The 21,084-nt window shown below is 49.6% G+C and overlaps 1 protein-coding gene across 3 annotated transcripts in view; it reads left to right on the top strand.

Moving 5' to 3' along the window:
- Loxhd1 (lipoxygenase homology PLAT domains 1) overlaps positions 1 to 21,084 on the top strand; it is a 136,446-nt gene that overhangs the window by 91,153 nt on the left and 24,209 nt on the right. For 2 of the 3 annotated variants that reach the window (XM_075970805.1, XM_075970803.1), the window contains 9 exons: positions 85 to 239; positions 4,195 to 4,404; positions 4,509 to 4,644; positions 6,617 to 6,825; positions 7,622 to 7,807; positions 10,156 to 10,283; positions 12,206 to 12,323; positions 13,854 to 14,028; positions 15,760 to 15,945. In XM_075970805.1, the coding sequence (XP_075826920.1) occupies positions 85 to 239; positions 4,195 to 4,404; positions 4,509 to 4,644; positions 6,617 to 6,825; positions 7,622 to 7,807; positions 10,156 to 10,283; positions 12,206 to 12,323; positions 13,854 to 14,028; positions 15,760 to 15,945 (1,503 nt within the window). The remainder of the gene's footprint in view (positions 1 to 84; positions 240 to 4,194; positions 4,405 to 4,508; positions 4,645 to 6,616; positions 6,826 to 7,621; positions 7,808 to 10,155; positions 10,284 to 12,205; positions 12,324 to 13,853; positions 14,029 to 15,759; positions 15,946 to 21,084) is intronic. The other variant, XM_075970804.1, reaches the window with a different exon arrangement.

Genomic DNA, 21,084 nt, shown 5'->3' with positions numbered 1-21,084 from the left:
ACTGGCAAACTCTGCTGGCTAGAGCTAACCTGCTGTCACCCTTCTCGTCCCTCTGTCTGTCTGCCTGCCCAACTTGATGGGCAGTTGTGTTGTACTCGGTGCAGATCTTCACAGGGAACGTTCCTGGGGCAGGGACCGATGCCAGGGTCTACATCACCATCTACGGAGATCTCGGGGACACCGGAGAACGGTACCTTGGCAAATCAGAAAACCGCACCAACAAGTTCGAGAGAGGAACGGTAGGAGAGACGCACTGGATTCATGCCACCTGTCTCCTCTCTAGGTCTAGTCATCTGAATGCCAGGTCTTCTGGTCCTGAGAATGTCCTGGCACTCTGTGGGGTACCATGCATCCTCCTTTGGGCTTTTGACATTGCTTTTCCTCTGTAAGAACAGAGTGTTCCCCTTCCGCAGCCAGTGCACTTCTCTGGGTCCTACATGGGGTGGGGTGGAGTGGAAGGCGGGCCTGATCTCTAGATTGCCCTCTCTGTGGGGACAGCCTCTTTAGAAAGTCAGCTCGCTGTGGGCGGTTCATGCATGTGGAAGTGGGGGCTGCAGGGTGGCAGGGGCTGGCCGGAAACCTGATGAGGGGCCTGGAAACCTGGCTCTGCCTTCTGCTCCCTGTCTGTTTTACCTCTGCTGGACTTAGTTTCCCTGTCTCAATGATGAGGAATCAAATATAAATTGGCTAAAGTGTGTTGTACAGGGCTGAGGCCCTTGGGAATAACGCAAAGAACACTGGGGAGCAGAAGGGCTCCTCCCTGTCACCCAGGTAGACTCACCTTGACCTGGCCTGTCTAGTTAGGGCTAAGCATACTAAGATTCTGGGACTATAAAAAGGCAGGAGTCACGTGGCCGATCAGTATCTGTGGCACTTCTAGCTCTGATGCACTGTGATGGACCAGAAGGACAAAATCCATCCAATTGTCCCTTCTATGCCCATCAGCTTCCCTCTCCTGTCCCTTCTGCATGCCCTGCCACACCTTTCACTGGGCCCCCAGTTCCTCTCTGTCATCTCCATGTGCCTTAGTCTACCCCAAACCCCACAGGCCAGAGGATCTCTGAGGAGAACAGACATGGAACTAGTCTGGCTGCAGTCTTGCCCATGGCCATGCCTGGCAGGCAGCCCCTGCATGGCTGAGAGCCTGACTCTCAGCCAGCCAGACCCCTTTGTACTGAAACACCTGCTACTGCTGAGGAGGGAATTAGCCCTGGGACAAGTAGCAGGTATCCTGTAAATGGATCTGTAATGCCTGGGACCCCATGTGCCAGGCTTATAGAAGAATCCCTGGTCTGGCTGCTGGGTCCTCAGAGGGCATGTCCCCGCCCTCTTGTTAGTCACCTGGATAGCCTTTAACTTCAATTTCTTGCTTCTGGCTTGTGAATAATAACATGATCCTCAATTAGACATCTGTACTGAGAAAGAGGAAATGTACATCATCTTACACACACACACAGAGGGAGAGAGAGAGAGAGAGAGAGAGAGAGAGAGAGAGAGAGAGAGAGAGAGAGAGAGAACACAACACAAGAGACATAACGGTACTTAGGAGAGGGCCTATCTTGCTCATTCCATTTTAGAAAAATAGAAAGCCAATGAGGTCAAAGTGAATTCCTGTGGTGTTCCTGGCTCTATACCAGGGACACATTTCACATTTGATCCAGTACCCAGACAATGGGCTCAGATCACCTGGACTTGGACATTGATTCTAACACTAATTGGTTATGTAATCTTGGACAAGTTACTTAGCATCTCTTTGTCTCATAAAATAGTTTCGAGTGACTGTGAAAGCCAGCTGAATTAAACCATGAGATACCCAACTGTGCCCAGTGTTGGGCCACGGATCCATGGTGTTGGGCCTTGTTAAGGCTTAGGGGAGCTCCCTGCCCCCACTTGCCGTGGATGCCTGCTGTTAATGTCTGGTAAATGCATGGGTATAATAGCAGTGTGTCTCATGTGGCTGATAGATAGACTTTTGTTCATGCCAGAGCCTAGGAAAGAATAGGTGCTCGACAAATACATACAGAGAATAAATGGATGAAAATATAAATGAAAAGTGATGTAATCTATTCTCTAAGTTCAGATTCAGCTCCCCACCCCACCCCACCCCACTATAAACAGTCTGCCCCATTGCATTCGCTGTCTTTTCTGGCTTTGCTGTTTGGAGTTTTGGACTTTTGTTTCTCTGGGGTCCTTTTGAGACAGGGTCTCACTCTATCACCCAGTTTGACTCAGAACTCACTGTTTGACCCAAGCCGACCTGGTCATTGTGAGAGTCCTCTTGCCTCCACTTCCCTAGTGCTGGAACTCCAGATATGGGCCACCATGCCCAGTTCTGGTCTTGTCACCCCACAGGAAGAGCTGAAGCTGCATCTGGCCCGGTTCCTAGCCACGCAATTCTCAGTTTATTGCTGAGCATTTGAAAGTTTCCATTTCTTTAGCCACTCATTCTTGGAGCCAGGAGTCATTCTTGATGCCATCTTCTTCTCAGCACCCTCCCCCTGCCCACATTCAACCCGTTGCCTGATCTGAGATTCTCCCCACAAGCACCCCCAGATCAGCTAAGGCAGCTCCATAGCCAGCAGCCCTTCCTCATCTGTCTCTGCCTTGAATCAAACCTGGTCTCCCCAGCAGTTGCCATCAGCTTGCCAGTCAGCCATCCAATGGCAGAGCACTCACCACCTGCTAGTGGAGCACTCACCACCTGCTAGCAGAGCACTCACCACCTGCTAGTGAAATACTCACCACCTGCTAGCAGAGCACTCACCACCTGCTAGCAGAGCACTCACCACCTGCTGGCAGAGCACTCACCACCTGCTAGTGGAGCACTCACCACCTGCTAGTGAAATACTCACCACCTGCTAGTGGAGCACTCACCACCTGCTAGCAGAGCACTCACCACATGCTATCAGAGCATTCACTACCTACTAGCGGAGCACTCACTACCTACTAGATGAGCACTCACCACCTGCTAGTGAAATACTCACCACCTGCTAGATGAGCACTCACCACCTGCTAGTGAAATACTCACCACCTGCTAGATGAGCACTCACCACCTGCTAGTGGAGCACTCACCACCTGCTAGTGGAGCACTCACCACCTGCTAGTGGAGCACTCACTACCTGCTAGTGGAGCACTCACCACCTGCTAGTGGAGCACTCACCACCTGCTAGTGGAGCACTCACCACCTGCTAGTGGAGCATTCACTACCTGCTAGTGGAGCACTCACCACCTGCTAGTGGAGCACTCACTACCTGCTAGCAGAGCTCTTACCACCTATTAGTAGAGCAATCACTACCCGTGATCCCCCAGGGACACACAGACCATGGATATCACCAAATCTGCCATGGTTATCTGCAGCTTTCAGGACCTGCCCTGCACAGTCTGCCTGGCAAGTTCCCAGCAGGCCACTTGAGCCCATTCTGAAGGGCAGCTACAGTTTCTCCTCTGCCTTTCCATGTGTTTTCTCTGTATTCGGGCCCATGTGTCACAGAAGCCCCATGTGGTGCTGCTGTGAGTGTAGCTTCTCCTTTGCCTACAAGGCATAGTACTGGCTAAATGCTTCTCATCTTGCTCTTGGCATTTCAGTGGGATGCAGTGGAACTCTTTCTACACCAGGGTATTCAACCGGAGATGGAGCTGGCTCTTCTTTGTAACCACACATATATCCACTCCATGGAGAATGTTGTCCCACAGTTGCTCCGCTGTTCCCAAAGGGGTGAGGCCCCAGATGGCTTCTGATTTCCCACTGTAAGCGTTGTCCAGCTGCACACACTCTGTGCACATGTCAAGATCTTCCTTCCACACAGAGGCAGCTGAGTGGAGGGTGTGCTCAGTTTGACTCCAGTGAGCTCAATGGTTGTAGTTTCTGGCCTGCAGACATGGGCCAACATCCCTCATCTGCATTGGCCAGAGCTTTCAAACATTTACACAGTTTGTGAGACACTTTCTTCCAAACACCGACAGGCTCATCCCAAGAAAGATCTGGGTAAAGGCAGTTTTCCCCAAGGAGGGGCATACGGAAGTGGACTATATAACAGGGCCAGTGAGGAAGTGAACCTTGAGCTTGGACTTTAATTTGGTTGTTGAGGGGATCCCCATCTGGGAATGTCTACTCAACCCGGTAATTTTGGAGGATGGAGTTAGAGGGGTTAAAGTGAGGTATCCCCACCAAGTCCTCATGTTTGGACTTTCCAGGCTGACACCTTCATCATCGAGGCTGCTGATCTGGGTGTCATCTACAAGATCAAGCTCCGCCACGACAACACCAAATGGTGTGCCGACTGGTACGTGGAGAAGGTGGAGATCTGGAACGACACCAATGAGGATGAGTTTCTATTCCTGTGTGGACGCTGGCTCTCCCTGAAGAAAGAGGATGGGCGGCTAGAGAGGCTCTTTTATGAGAAGGTACCCCAAGGGGTCTTGGGACCCCCATGCAACCACAGCCTGTCATCGTTTTTCTGCCCAGGGAAGATCTTTGGTGCAGAAGGTGCCAGTGCTTTTCCTTGCAGGAGTACACTGGCGACCGCAGCAGCAACTGCAGCAGCCCTGCTGATTTCTGGGAGATCGCCCTGAGTTCCAAGATGGCAGATGTGGACATTGCCACAGTGACAGGACCCATGGCTGACTATGTTCAGGATGGCCCTGGTAAGCAGAGCAGGGAGCTCTTCAGAAGATGAGCAGGCACAGGGAAACAGCTTCAAACCGTTCTCAGACAGGCTGTCGCTGAGGCCCCGATGTCACTGATGGAGTGGGTCTTGAGCTTTGTGCTTCACCGTGTTCACATGCACAGCAGCCCTGTGCAGTGAGCAGGCAGAGAGAAGCCCTCCAAATGGAGCAATGGGTAGAGTTTTGATGATGGTCTCCTTCGTCCACCAGAAGGGTATTGTCCTAAACTCTGCCCTCACCCAGACTCTCAGAACATGATTTCTGGCCAGGTGACCTGGGACAAACCAACATAAAGTAGGACCACAAGCCAGGCAGTGGTGGCGCACGCCTTTAATCCCAGGCAGAGGCAGGCAAATCTCTGTGAGTTCGAGGCCAGCCTGGTCTAGAAGAGCTAGTTCCAGGACAGGAACCAAAAAAAGCTACGGAGAAACCCTGTCTCGAAAAAAATCAAAAAAAAAAGAAGAAAGAAAGAAAGAAAGAAAGAAAGAAAGAAAGAAAGAAAGCAGGACCACAGTGGAAATCTGCCACCCAAACTGTGATGTCGTATGTACCTTTGTCCAGGAAAGAGGCTCCGAGCTGTTCATTCGGCTCATGGCCTATGTTTGCTTCCTCCATGAAGCAGTATCCTAACTCTTTGAGAAACTCATTTCGCCAATCATATTTTTGAGATAAGGCTGTGCTGTGTTTGTTTCTCAAACATTAAAAAACCTGCCTTCTTAATTTAAGTGTGTGACCAACATGGTGCCTGCCTCCAGGAAAGCATGGTGTAGGTCTGGGAGGCCAGCAGAAATTGACACTCTTATCTACACCCCACCTTCCCACTGTGTGAAAAATGACAGTCTCCACAAGGCAGCCATCCTGTGATCCCCTGTGGGGACGCCAGGGGAGCTAACAAGGCCTGTATTGGTACAGAGCACCCACTAGTGACTCCAGCCAGGAGAGGCTAGTCCGGACAGCTTTCAGAGAGACACACAACCTAAGTCTACTGCGGCAGGGCCGTGTCCCCTGTCAGCTGGGATGACAGGCCAGCAGAAGGGTTCTTGGCTTGTTGATTCCTGACTGCAAATGACAGGGACCTGGAGACAGTGACCTAAACAACTTCAGCACTTTCCTAGTGTGTAAAAGTTCAAAGCCAAAGCCATCTAAAGCTAATTCAACAGCTCTGGGATGCCCAGGGAGCTAGCTTCCTACAGCCCTCACTCTGAAACCTCTTAAAAGGCTCTTACCCTAAAGGCCACCCAGGTGACCTTCCACAATGAGAGCCCAAGTGCCAGCCATCATATCCACATCCTAAGCAGAATGGATAGAAGGGTATTCCTTCCAGGAGAGCCGGGCCTTTAAAACAGTTACCCCAGAATCCCATGTAGCAATCACTGACTTACCAATTAGAACCATCCTGAGTGGAAGGAAAATGGATTTTGATTGCCTAGAATCTACATGATCTAAATGAGTTTACTGACCACACTGGCATGGTTTGGTTTGGAAACAGATGTCTCTAGGACTTCCCTCAACTGTGTTACAGGTATAATACACTTGTGCTTGTGTCCCCCAATTTACACTCTCTGTGAGACCTTCCTCCTCAACAGTGGTTGATGTTTCGGGCATATAACCCCCAGACCTGGTGGGAAGTTGCCCTATACTTCCTTGCCTGGTAGGGAGAGATTCAAGTAAGATAACTGGCCAATAAGGCTTTCAGAAGCTTGACACTCCAGCAGACACAAGGACAATCTCTTGGATCTTCCCATCAGGCATTACTGACTGTCTGATGTCCGCAGAGCAGACACACACCGCCATGAACTTGCAGCCTATCTGGAAGACTTTGTGGCAGTTGGTCTCTGAGCAAGGAAGGAAGGAGATGGCCTTCCCAAGGTCGTTTCAAGTTCCTAAGCCCATAGGCTAGCACATCTGCCCACGGGGCTTGTTGTGAAGTTAGCTCCACCATCTCTTGCAGTGATTCCCTACTATGTGTCAGTGACTACTGGGAAGCATAAGGATGCAGCCACTGATAGCCGAGCGTTCATCTTGCTCATTGGGGAAGATGATGAACGCAGCAACCGCATCTGGCTGGATTATCCCCAGGGGAAGCGAGGCTTCAGCTGTGGCTCTGTGGAAGAGTTCTATGTTGGCGGCTTGGATGTGGGCACCATCAAGAAAATAGAGGTGCTGACCCTGGGTCCCCACGATGGTGACTGCTCCTGGGGAGTGAAAGAAACTGGTCAGCATGTGGGGGTGGGGAGCTGAGAGCAGACAGAACAGAAAGGCGACCTGGAGCCCCTCTGAGTTAGAGGCAGATCTTTAGCTTCCAACATCAGTTGGGGGGCTGGTGACTTCAAGTTCCCCATTTTCTGCCCCTTCAGTAAAGATATCCTGTGTTCTCATTTTCTCATTGCTATCACCAACTTGTTGGTAACTGGAAACACTCAGGTACAGGCACTGTCCTGGATCCGGAGTCTAGCGGGGACTTCTCGAGGCCTCCTGAGATGAAAGCAAAGTGTAACCAGGCCTATGATATTTTCTTGAGCTTTCTTCCTTTTTCCAAGCCAACTAGCTATTGGCCAGATCCATTCTCTTGCTGTTGTAGGAGTGAGGCCTTCCATTTCTGTCAGCCCCTGCCTTGAGGTGCTGACCCAAACCAGTCAGTGTTCTTGAGCTAGGCCAGTAGGAGACAAGCTCCCTTTCTCCAAACATCTCCAAATTCTTCCATCCGTAGGTAGCATCCACATTTTCTCTTAAAGACCTCACCTTATGAGGTCAGGCCCACCCAGGGTCATGTTTTGATTAGCCCATAGACCTGTTCAGTTTCCTCTCCTCGAAGGAAGGTTCTCTGGCCACGAGTGTCCAGCATATCAGGAGGAAACACTGAGGGTGAGCGTACAAGGCGGGCAGAGGACACTGAGCAGGGAAGACTTCTTTCTCAGCTCTGCCCAGATCCTCACAGGGACGGTGTACCTCACAGCTGGGCCATGACGGAGCCTCCCCTGAGAGCTGCTGGCTGGTAGAGGAGCTGTGCTTGGCGGTACCCACCCAGGGTACCAAATACATACTACGCTGCAACTGTTGGCTTGCCAAGGACCGAGGCGATGGTGTCACCTCCCGTGTCTTTGACCTCCTGGATGCCATGGTGGTGAACATTGGGGTGAAGGTATGTGTGTGCGTGTGTGTGTGTGCCCGGCGAGCGGGAGACACAGGAGAGATGAAAATGAGGGGTGTAGGGGAGTCGTCTCTGGGGTACTGATAGAAGCTGCAGCCTGGAAAGACAGTTGGACTCACTTATCTCAAGCCAGGAGATTGCTCTCCTTTGCTCTGCTGCTATGTGACATCAGGGAAGTGTCCTGGTTTCTCTGGGCCTTGCTCTTCTCTTCTGCCACATGAAAATAACATTTTCTTTCAGTGCCCGCCCCATGCTCGGTCCTGGCCAAAACCAATGAGATCACTGACAGTCCCTGAGGAGCTTTGGATAGTACCAGCTCTGCCCAGATGTGCCTTGTCATTGGTGGCCGCACTTACAGCATAGCAGCAAGGGCAAAGGACACCAGAGACTGGGGGCCTGCAGATCTCACGGTATAGCAATGCTGGTCACGTGAGACCCCTTGTAGCTTGAACAGCCAAGAAGACAGGAGTTTTACTTTCTGTCTAATGGGTGGGTTGGGACAAAGTTGTGTAACCTGGCAGGTGGTCAGGGTCTGGCAGGAGGGAGGCAGAGAACCCAAAGACACACATCTAGTTGGTGATCCAGAGGACCCTGTGTTTCTCTTTCTTCCACATGAGCCACAGAGCTACCAGTCACCCAGCTCTATTCAGTTAGGTTACCTGTCAAGGTTGTGGTCAAGAGGCCTGCCTGTCCTGTGATGGGAACAGCAAGAGGGGCTGTACTTTGCACCCCAACATCCTCCACAGGAAATCCCTAGCAGGGGAGCAGGGGAGCAGGGGAGGGGCACCTTCTACAGCACAGACATCTCCCTCTGTGGCCAGATGGATGGTGTGGGTGAGCCTGCTGCTCATCCCTGGATTCTACCCTGACCCACTTCCCAGCCTCTGTGTGCCTCTGAGGCACGCTCCGTCTCACACCACGCCCTGTGCAGTCACAGCTCCTCCCAGTTCAGTCTGAGACATTGCAGATCTGCATCCCGCTATTCACAGCGCAAAGAAGGCGGGCTAGCCACTTACCCAAACGGCAGGGCCCTCTGGACCGGCCTCTCTCCAGGACACCAACCAGAGTGACAGGAGCCCTGCTTCCGTCTCTCCTTTGGAAATACTCCAATTACACAAAGAGCCGCATGTCTGTGCGTGGAGGGAATGAGGAACACAAGGAACACAGGGGCTGGCAGGGCATGGCCTTGGAAGCTGGTCCAAGCCATCAGCACCCTCACTTTGACTGCCTATGTTTCTTGGCTCTATGGATAAGAGCAAGAAAGGACGAGGTTTCTGCCTGCTCCCAGTAATTCCGCAAGTCCTGCCCGTTCATGCCCCACAATAGTATCCTGTGCACAACACAGCACAGTCCACAGTCCAAGTTTCCCAATCAGCGTGGGTATTAGGCTCGAGTAAGACAGAACGTGGCAGGCTTGCCATCTCTCCACCTCTCCCAGACTCGCAGAACTACTTGTTGGTCTGTGGGTGCCTGTTACGAAGGATGAGAAAGCCCAGAACGACAGGATCCTTCACCCAGGTACACCTCCACCTAAGGCTTCCTCCCAAAAAGAACCACCAAAGTGCCTCGATTCAGACACCCAGAAAGCCTAAGTTCAGCCCTCTCTCCAGGGCCTGCTAAAAAAGGGAACCTGGCCTCTTAGGAGCAAAATCCCAACTCTCAAAGCTCCCCCATGGTGTTCCTTACTCACAGACATCAGGGGCAAGCTGACTGTGGCAGGATGTTGGGGACACTGACAATCACTGCAGTACCCTCAATGTATGGCCTTACCATGTACATAGTGTCATGCCATACCCATGATACCACACCACACGGATGGTGCCATACTATAAACATGTATGTACCATTTGGCTGTACCATACACACATACCTGGATAGCCATTCCACACACATGGTAGGCCCGGCACCAGCACCAAAGGTATTCGAGCCACCTGTGTATCTCATTACCTGTCAAGTGTCATCATAAGGCTTATCTCCATATTTCTCCATAGAAGGAGCAAGGACAGGACCGGGACATTTGTATCAGGTCAAAAGCTAGTGGAAGCCAGACCTGGATCTGGGTGGAGCTCTGAATGTTTCCAGTACATGGACACACGTGGATGAGCTCACAGAGGACTAACGAGAGCCATTGCCTGCAATGCCTCTGTCAGAGCCCCCCTCTCCCCAGCTGCGTGAGTGTGGTGGGGACCAGGAGTGGCCGGCCTGGCTCTGCTTCCTCGGGCATGTGCTAGATTCCGCTCAGAACCTCAGGACTTGGAGAGCATCCTGGGGACAGTGAGATGGGTTGAGTGGTTTCGTGGGTGGGACCGAGGGTCAAGAATTTGTTTCTCTCACGGTAGGTGCTTTATGAAATGACGGTCTGGACCGGTGACGTGGTCGGTGGAGGCACTGACTCCAATATCTTTATGACCCTCTATGGCATCAACGGGAGCACAGAAGAGGTGAAGCTGGACAAAAAGAAGGCCAGGTACCCAGAGGGGGCCTGACCCCTCACCCTGATCACATCCTGCCTCCTCTTAACTCGGTCCTCGGCCAGACTGGCTCTGTCCCACGCTCTGCACGCCACGAGGCCTCCTGGCTGCCTTACCTCAGTTGTTCTTTTCCAACACTGCTCTCTTTCAAAAGCCAGATTAAATATAAACTGCCAAAGTCACAGCAAGTTTCCTCCTAAAGAAAAAAGTATTTGATCTTATGTGTGTGAGTGTTTAACCTGCACGTTATGCTTGTGTACCGCCTGGGTGCCTAGTTCCCATGGAGGCCAGAAGAGGGTGTTGGATACTCGGGGGCTGGAGTTACAGATAGTTGTGAAATGCCATGTGGGTACTGAAGATAGAACCCTGGTCTTCGGGAAGAGCAGCCAGCATTATTAACTTCTAAACCATCTCTCCAGTCCAGTTCTTTCCTTCTCTTGTTCCCCTGTCTGGGTCTATCAAAACTGTTCTTAAGTCCTGTGTGGTTGACATTACTGTTTCTTGCTCATTTCCTGGTTTGTTCCCATGCACTGTGTGGGTGTGAGATGCCTTCAGTAGGAGAAGCAGCATGCAGGGTGAATGGAATTATACTTTGGGGACTTTTCTGCATCCAAAATAATTGCAGAATAAAAGTGATCTGTTATTAAAACATTAACAAATGGTTTGTGAGGGTGATGATGGTAGCGATGAAGGTGATGATGGGGCCTGGGCCACTGAAGCGGTGAGGACCAGGCAGATATTCCTCCCCACAGACAGAGCAGCCCATCCCAGGGGTCTGCTAAGGATGCTCTCCTGCCCTCTCTCAGCACTTTTACCCTCTTGTTATGCAATTCCCATGGTGACAGCCTTGGGAATAAAATGGCTGATATTGGGTGCCCACTCCATGCCAGGCCCTGCTGAAAGGGCTCTGCCACCTATTTTATTCAGGGTACACCCTTTACTCTGCACTGTTAGCATCTCCCATTTATAATGAAGTTCTGAGACACAGGGAGATGAAGTAAACAGTCCGAGGTCACTAGGATTTGAACCCAGAAATCTCGGGAATAAATGAAGCCCCAATGAGAACAGAGGCTATTTATCTAAAGCTTGCTGAAACAGAAGTCAGGTGATGTCACCAAAATGTCAGGTGGGAAGATGGATGGTGAAGCATCACTGAGGCATGGTGAGGCATGCTGAGAAGAGCTGAGCATCCTGTATGAGTGAATTAAAGTCAGAGGTTTCCTGAACTGGGAAACTGGAACCAAATAAGGAAGCTGGTAGTTGCTGAACAAGTGATCATTATGAGCTGGGTGCCAAAGAGGCTGTGGGTTGAGACTTGATGTCTAGGCATTGTCTGTATGGCTGTGTAGCATGTTCAGTCTCTGCTAATCTCTTCTCTCTGCTCCAGCACTAAGCCCACCCAACTCTAATCTCTGGGCTTTTCTCTAGCTGATTCTCTAGTTCTTACATTTCACCTGGTTTGCAGATGCCCAAAGTCTAACTGCTGATTGGAGGGAGGGAAGGTGGGAAGAAGTAAGGGAGGGTAGAAAGCAAGGAGGAAGGGAAAGTGAGAAGGAGGGAGAGGGAAGGTGGGAAGGAGGGAGGGAATTTCATTCTGCTCTGAAAGTTGGCTCCAGATTCATTTGCTCTCTGGGATCTTTGTGAAGTCTCAGGTGAATATCATCCTCCTCAGATTACAAATGAGGGGTTCCCAGTCCCAGAGAGGAAGGTAAGAAACTAGCTGCTGAGAACAGAACTCAAATGGGATTGCTCTTGGTTCAGGGTTATGTCTCCCAGCCAAGCCTGCTTACCCAGTCTTCTAGGATCCCACCTGGGGTGCAAAAGATGGGCAGCTGGGGGATTGCTGAGAGCAGCGAGGTGTCTGGTCTATAGCCAGGGCCAGATTACCAGCTTCCTGTCTTCTGCTTCCCATCCCCAGGTTTGAGCGGGAACAAAATGACACCTTCATCATGGAGATTCTGGACATTGCTCCCTTTACCAAGATGCGCATCCGCATTGATGGGATGGGGAGCCGGCCAGAGTGGTTCCTGGAGAGGGTAATGCAGTGCCCTCCCTCGTCCCTGCCCTCCCCTCCGTGCTATTGGGTTCTAAGTGGCCTTGTAATGCAACCATCCTGACCTTGGGCTTTGGTGTGAATCAGTCAGAGAATGGAGCTTTGTTTGTGTCTACTAAGAACTGAATTATGGCTAGAGAAGACAGCACAGTGGGCAGAGCCTGGGATGGGGAAGATCTGCGGTAGGAGATACCTGGGAGAAGGGATGTGGAGGGCTTCTGAGAGAAGCAGACTTGAGACAGCGAGACTGGGTGGATGGTGGGCTTCCAGTCCTGCCATTACACTGGTTGGTAGCTTCTTTCTTCCTCCCTGACTTTTCTCTCTGGAGGAGCCTGAGCCCCCAGGCAGCCAAGCTGTGCCCATCCCTGGTTCCTGGGCAGGCTGAGGGCGTTCTGGGCAGGGACCATGAGAAACTTAGAAAAAGCAGAGCACGAAGTCTTTGTTTGCCTCCATCTCTCCCACACACACCCCGCCCCATCACACAGCACACAGCACACCACACACAGCCTCAGGCTTCTCTTCTCCCGAGGAAAGAAGGTGTCTGTGTTTCCTCATCACTGTTTGCTAACCTCCCCTGGCCTCACAGGACAATGACACTGAGGACCAGAGGACAGCCATGACACTCACTGTGACGGAGCAGAGGGCTCCCAGTGCACAGCTCAGCTTACTATGTTTTCATGAGAACAAATGACACAGATCCACAGCTGCATAGGCGTGCTCCTGTGTCAAACGGGCTGGTGCTGGGGTCAGGTGATACCACCTCGCACAGTGTGAAAATATTCTGTAGCTCTGTAAGAAAGTTCCAGAATTGGGGGGCAGAAGAGCAGGAGTCAAAGTATGGGCAGGCCATGTGCTCCCCGAAGGCTCTGCATAGGGTCTGACCTTGGCTGTCCTTAGACTCTCCCAGCTGGCATGCAGCGCTCTTACCATCCACACGCATCTCCATGTGTAAGTTTCCCCATCCTATTTTGTTTAGGACCCACCTTGCAACCTCATCTTATCTGATTACAGCCCTAGCTTAAATAAGGTCGCATTCCAAGATTCTGATGATTGAGACTTCACTATACACATTCGGGATGGGAAGAACAGGATGAACCGGTTTAATTTAAATTGCAAGTCCTTCTGCAAGCTTGTCCCTCATCCACCAAAGGCCATCTGTCCTGGTTCTCCCCAAGCTTCCCTTACCCTGTGTAGCCATTGCAGACTTTCCTTGAACCAGCAATGTTGCATCCACACCAATGTGGCAAATGTCAGTGTCCTTCTCCCAGGCGGACAATGGCTCGATTCATTTCCTTTTCTCTCACTTATTCAGTGTTTTCTGTACACATTCAAGACATTGCTGTGGAAGCCTTTCTTAGATAAATTTCCAATTTCCAGGTCACATGGGACTTTCAGCAAAGCCCATAAGCAGAGCCCTTCCCACACCCAAAAGTCTGAATCAGGGAGCTTGGGTTGGGGGTTCGTGGAATGGTGCTTGGGTAAGAGAGTGTATTTCTGTATGTTGCCTCTCCAGATCCTGCTGAAGAACATGAACACAGGAGACCTGACCATGTTCTACTATGGAGACTGGCTGTCCCAAAGGAAGGGCAAGAAGACACTGGTTTGTGAAATGTGTGCAGTCATTGATGGGGAGGAGATGATGGAGTGGACCTCCTACACGGTCTCTGTGAAGACCAGTGACATCCTGGGTAGGTTGTGGCCTCCCACTTCCTCTTCTCTTGCCTTCCACTCTTGAACCATGACTTGCGATTGGCTTCTGACCAGGGTATTTTACTTCACATAGCCTTCTGAAGACAAATCATCTCCACAACATGTCCCTTTCTGTGGAGACAGAGTATTAGCTCCCAGTAGTAGCCAAACTGGTTTCTTCCCTGTCCCCTCACAGGGAAGAGGAGAGGAGAATTTCAGGGACACAGACTTTGCTTGGCTCAGAACCCTGCAGCTTCCTACCACCGCTGAATGCCTATCACCCAGGGCTGTGCACCGTGGTGATCTGTGTTTCACAGTCGTGACTCTGGCCTGGAGACTGGGGATAAAACTGTGACCTCCAGGGCCCCCACAAATCTCACAATCTGGTGGAGCTAACTTACCATTAGGTGAGGCCAAGACAGATGTCAGCCCGTATACATCTGGGCAAGAGTCGCAGAAACATCCCAGAAAGTTGTCAAACTCAAATCCAGAAAGACAAATGGAGCCGTCAAGCGACTAAAATGTCCAGAAAAACAGCTTCTAAGAAAGAGAGGGCATATCTCCTCTAGCCAGGAGGCAGCGCCTGCTACCTCTCCTCCTCCAGTCAAGGCCTCTCTCCAGGGACCATTAGGAGGAATTTGGCAGACTTGTTCACATTTACCATGGATGACTTATTGATCATGGTGGCTCGCACTTTTAGCAGAGCAGTTTGCCAAAGAGACTGGGCTGTCATGGCGGAAATCTCGGGCACAAGACGCGGGTCAGTAAATATGGCCATTTGTTTCCAGCATTCTCCTCTCTTTCCTCTTCACGGTGGACCTTCCTCTTTATTGCTTGATGTTCCCAGTGTCCACAGGCTTTGAAGGCCCTCTTTTTAGCCTTTCATGGTGTGCTGTCAGAAAATAATGAAGTTCATTGGTAGCAACAGAAGTGTGACTGAGTGGCCTCACGAACGCCTCTTCCAGGAGTTCTGGCTTCTTAACAGGGGCCAATGCCTTTCTGAAACACTTCCCTCCCTGGGAACAGGTGCATTTTTGTGCTAAGCATTAATGTCACTCTGTCCGCTGTTATACTAACAGTAATTGCAACACTCAAAGAGAAAGTAAGGGATAGAATTGGACACCTTGTAGTACCAGTGCTTGCTTACTGGCCCTACTGAGAAATGACTCTTAACCAGACTAGGATGAAGGGATCTCAGCAAGGCTGGGGCTGAGACAAGTTTATTCAGAGCATTATACTCTTATCAGAAACAGATACAATGGCAGTTGCCAGGATCAATACAATGATAGTTGCCAGGATACAATGATGTTTGCAAGCTATACAAGGTGCATATGATTAATGTCTAAGACCAATCGTCCTGTCAAGCTTCTGCATGCTTCATTGACTTTTAGGGAACACAAAGAATCATGAAATGGCCCAGACGCTCCACTGTCTGAGGGAGTGCCTCAGTTTCTTGGGAACTTAAAGGCACACAGTGCCCTAGGAGCTATGGACTCTTATCTGAGAAACCTATGATGTGTGCCTCTCAAGGCAGCTGGACCAGGCCAACTCCATGCTTCCCAGAAACACCTAAGAGGTCAAGACCTCTTCGGGACTTTCTGATCCTTACCCTCAGTTTCATTGAGTTTAGACTCTGTCCTCTTGTGCTCCAGGAGTCTGGGAATAAGACCAGAGCAGAGGGCTTTGTGAAGAGATGCCAGCTCCTAGAGCCTCACCTATGTATTTCCCAGGGGCAGGCACCGATGCCAATGTGTTCATCATCATCTTCGGGGAAAATGGGGACAGCGGGACCCTGGCTCTGAAGCAGTCAGCAAACTGGAACAAGTTTGAACGGAACAACACAGACACCTTCACCTTCTCTGACATGCTGAGCCTGGGCCACCTCTGCAAACTGAGGGTCTGGCATGACAACAAAGGTAGCTACTGCCTGATGCCAGGGTGCTAAGGGGTAGACCTTCCTGGGACAGTGTTCCCTGGGTCCTCTGCCTCTCTAGGTGGGCAGACTCTGCCCACCCCAGCAGGAAGGCCATGGATCGCACCACTTGGGTGTACCATCCATTAGAGGGCCTGGGTTCCCAGGCATTTGTTCTACCTGAAGCTTAGTTCCTTCTGCTTTCTCCATGGAAGGTTAATGATTCTTCATTTTTGCAATATCAGAGGACAAATTCAACTTAGTTCGAGCATAAAAATTAAGAAAAAACAGAATTGGGTTGGGTCAGTAGCTCAAGTGTAGCATAATTGTTTAGCATGTGCAAGGTCCTGGGTTCTATCCCTGGAATGGAGAGAGAGGGGGAAATAGAGAGAAAGGAGGGAGGGAAGGAGGAAGGGAGGGAGGGAGGGAGGGAGGGAGAGAGGGAGGGAGGGAGGAAGAAAAGAAGAAAAGAAGGAAGGGAGGGAGGGAGGGAGGGAGGGAGGGAAGGACGGAGGGAAAGAGGGAGGGAGGGAGGAAGGAAAAAGTGAGTCTCACCAAGTCTACTTTCCATGGATTTTCTATCAGTCTTACAACCCTGCATTTGAATGCAGGTATGTTTACTTATAAATCTAAGCATGATGAAAGTCATGAAAGAACTTTACTTTTAACTCCAAGGCACTTAAGAATAAATACTTTCTCCATCGCTGTGATGGGTTCCGTGGCCTCCTCATTCCTTTGCCCACCACTTTGCTCTCTGCAGACATCTCTTTACACTGGCTTTGCACCTGCAGCTTCTGTTGGATATCAGAGTTGAAGGTTCATTGCCTGGCTTACCACCTCCGTGCTTGCCACTCCCCTTAACTCATCTCTAGTGTCCTGACTTGAAACTAGCTTCCCCCAAGTTGTCCACTCAAGGTCCTCTCCTAACTTTGCTGTACCCTCACCTCCCACAGAGCTGTCCTGCGGCTGTCTGCCTCATTTGATTTACCTCAAATCTCACTGAGAGTGATTGCTGACAAACCCAGCTCAGGAGCTGGCTGAGCTTCTTGAAGGAGCAATGTCCCTGATTCCTTTCACCATGGGGTCACAGTCAGAGCATTTCCCGTGTGACAATAAACTCAGACCAGGCAGAGAAGCTGTTCTTCAAAGCAGTCACGTAGTGATGCAGACTTGCCCAGAAGCCACAGCTGTCGGGTTTCCTGCACCTATTTGGTCATCTGTGACCTGAACATCTCTGTGTTTCTGGTGGGCCTGGGACTCTGTGAGGTATTTTGTCACTGAGACAGAACATCTGACTACAGCAGGTAGGGAGGATGGATCTATTCTGAGCAGTGTCAGAACCTTTTGTCCGTGGTCAGCCTGCTTCCGACAGGGAACATAGCCAAGGAGGAGGGGCATGGCCAAGGAAAGTTGCTCATCTCACAGCAGCCAAGAGAGGCAGAGAGGGGCCTAAGTTCTTGCCTTTCCATAGCTTCTCCCAAATAACCCACCCTCCTCCACTAGGAAATGCCTGGCACAGTCCCACCTCCTCTCACACACCTGTTCACATTTTAAATCCATTCATTTCCTGGTGTAGTCAGTTTAAAATCACGGTTAGTCATCTCAGGTGGCATCACAAGGCTGTGGAGAGACATTTCCATGGGACCTTCTCACATGTCTGTAGTAAGCCTCTCCTCTTCCACAGAGGAGCCATCACAGAGATACGAGTTCTCTCCCCAACTGCCGTCTGCCAGGACCCTCCTATCAGTTGCTGGCTGGTGTCCAAAGTCTGAATGGATGAATGATACCTTCTCGAAGACTTGTCTTCTGCCCCTGATACTTCAAAAGATCAGGCCCAGCCCCTGTCAGGACATGCCACAGTGACTTGCTCAGTCAAGACAGGTGTACAAACCCCAAACCACGTGTGTGTGTGTGTGTGTGTGTGTGTGTGTGTGTGTGTGCGCGCGCGCGCGTGCGCAAGTCTCATTAGATAGGCCTAACAGACTCGACTGGAGGGGTCAGCATGGAAAGAGAGGGTGAATGTGATGAGAACCATGTCAACATTAGCTCCCCACTAAAGGAACGACCAGAAGTCTCAGAAACCCAAATCCTCCAATCCTCGTCTGCCATAGCCTCCACTACAGAAGCCGCAGCACCAAAGTCTAGTGCCTGAGGAGGAAGGTTTGGGACCCCCAAGCAGCCCAACTTATCAGCCACACTGTGAGATGGAGTTCCTTAATAACCTCCAGTCGGTCCAGAAAAGAAGGTGGGGAAGAAATTGTGTCAACTAAGCCCATTTCCCTTTTTCTAAAAGGGAAGGCCACACCATTTCTGAGAATGTTGAGAAAGGACCACACTTTTGGAGAAATCAGCTCCCTTTGGGAGCCACGGAACTGTCCAAGGTTCTGACTGCAGTGGTTTCTGTTCACTCCAGATCCTAGCGCCTGAGAAGGGGTTTGTGGCTATATGACTATTTATTTAGTTACTTCCTTTTTTTCCCTTTCTCTCCTTCTTTCATCTCTTTTTGTTTCTTTCTTTTTGTTTGTTGTTGTTTTAGGTTTTTCAGATCTCACAGCTCAGACTGGCACAAAATTCACTATGTACGCCATTCTGACCTGACTATCCTGTGGCCTCAACCTCATGAGTGTTGGCATTATAGACATTAGTGACTACACCAGGTGTGGCTATCTTCATCCTGGCCTCTGGCAGATACTTGGATGCTTGGCAAAATGGTTCATATCTCATGCATCCCACCCCAAACTAGAAGTATAAAAGGCACAGGACTGCAAGTCCATGCTCAGAGCTCACATCACTGTCCTCCATATATAAAACTCCATCTTAGCCCTATTTACCTATCTATAAGTGTATAAGTCTAACCCTATCTACCTATTTATTTCTCATCTATTTTCTCCTGGGGCTTCCATCTTCCTCACTGTGTATTTCTCACAAAGAACCTTCTAGAGTCCTCTTGGGTGTTTCTGACTTCATGTTGTACCCTTCCTTCCAACCCGAGAAAGTAGAGGCTTACATCTCTCATAAGAATTCTAAGTCTGGGGGTATTTTTGGTCCCTTTCTGTTTGCTCAGCATATCCTTTATGGTACGGTTTGATCTTTCTATAACTGCCAGACCTGTAGGATTATTTGGTATACCTGTAATGTGTTTAATATTATAATAAGCAAAAAAAATTCATTTTCTTAGATACATATGCTGGACCATTGTCTGTCTTTATTTGTGTAGGTATACCCATGATGGCCATAACTTCCAATAAATGTGTGATTACTGAATCAAAAAAAAAAGAATTCTAAGTTTTACTGGAGCATTTCAAGAGTCAAAGATAATGTTTCTTTCTAGTATTGTCCAAGTTTACATGTTTCTTGGGTGTGTCGGGGAGGGGTCTTTTTACTTGGCATGATCAGTCCTTAACAAAATGATCAGCCCAGGCCCTCTACCACTGCAGCTCTAACAACCCCCATGATTGGAATGTCGATATCAGTTACTATATCATGACAGTTCACCCATGTAGCTAAGTAGTTTTGTCAGTTCCAGCCCATGATTGATCGACCTCATTGCTTTGCACCTGGGACAAGACAGGACCTCATGGCGGGAGTTGTGGCAGAGCAAAGCTCCCATATCAGGACCCAGGAGACAAAAAGGAGGATTGTTGGGAGCAGTGAGACCCCAGATCCTGAATTTCTTGTAATCCCCTGATCTGAGTGTCTACAGCTGCTCTGAGCACGAGACCTTCAGACATTTCTGATGGCAGGAGAGTGGTTTCTGGTGGGTTTGGCTGGGGCATGGCTATCTCTATATAATCTGCTCTTGAACACAATAAAGGGGCATTCTTGGGGAATTCAAGGATGACCCGTGTCGCTATCTCTCTGTCTGTGTATTTTAACCTCCAGCCCCCTTGTCCAAAGCTCGCGAACTGGGTGCCAGTGCACAGAGCACAGACACAGGGGCATGGTGCATGGCAAAGGATGCTGTCCTCCTTTAAGGGTACAGCCTCACATATTTGAGGAACTTCACCAGGTCCTACCTCTAAAAGGTTCCATAGCCTCCCAATAGTGCTGCCTGGAACCAAGCCATGGCTCTTTTAGGGAACAGTTCAGATCTAAACTATAGCAGACAGGACTGAAGTTATGGATAAGGCTGAATGAGGGAAAATACAGCTCAAGCAAAGCCAAGCAGAGGTTTAGAGAAATTTGGCTTTGGAGTTGGATAACTAAAGGGAAGAAAGAGGAGGGGTGGAGAAATTACCTCTACAGATTTTGGGAAGGAGGGGTTCATCTGGGGAACTCCACTGGCCAATGCTTCTGAGACCCCAAGCTGTGGTGTACTGGTTCTGACTCCATAGACTCGTAGACATAAATGTAACAGAGAAAATATGAAGTAGCATTTGCTTTCAAATAGTGAAGCAATTTAAAATGGTTTAAATGTTTCTCTGGGACTAGAGAGGTGGTTCTATAGTTAAGAACACTTGCTGCTCTACAAAGGACTCAGTTCCAGTTCTTAGCACCTACCTGGCTTTCACAACTGTCTATAATGCTAGTTCCAGAGGATCCAATGCCCTCTTCTGACCTCCATGAGTGTGAAGCATGCATGTGGTATACATACATATACAGACACAGGCATAACATACATACAAACTAAAAGTAAATAAATCTTAAAATAAAATGTCTGTTTCTCCCTACAAATTCCAAGAATTTCTGGATGAGAAGTTTTGTTACACAGCAAAATATTTCAGGCCTGCAATGGAGAGATTGGAGGAGGATGGGCTTCTTTTTTTATGAGTTCAGGTTCATCAAACAAAATGGCTCTTCCTTGTCTCCTGAGAGCCCCTCACCTCCATACACAAAGCCAGGGAAACCCTCTCAGAAAGCCACACTCTTTACTTTTTGGTTCTTATTGTCATGTGGAATTGCCTTTTTATTTCTGAAAATTCCACTTCAATCAGAAAATATTGTGGTACATTTGAATTTAAGTGGTAGAAACTCTCTAAGAGCATTGTTTCCATTCTGAATTCTTTCTGTTTTCCTTACACTCTTCTCTTTAATAGCTCCCTCTGTTTGTAGATCAACCATTTTTTAAATGCCACCTTGCATGAAGTCATGCATTTGGCCCAAACCAAGCTTTTCATATGTTGATATCCAAGAAATAGTTTCA

This window comes from Microtus pennsylvanicus, chromosome 4, assembly GCF_037038515.1.
Source record: "Microtus pennsylvanicus isolate mMicPen1 chromosome 4, mMicPen1.hap1, whole genome shotgun sequence".
Lineage (NCBI taxonomy): Eukaryota > Metazoa > Chordata > Mammalia > Rodentia > Cricetidae > Microtus > Microtus pennsylvanicus.
The sequence above is the reverse complement of the archived record's forward strand: the minus strand, read 5'-3'. Positions and strand labels throughout refer to the sequence as shown.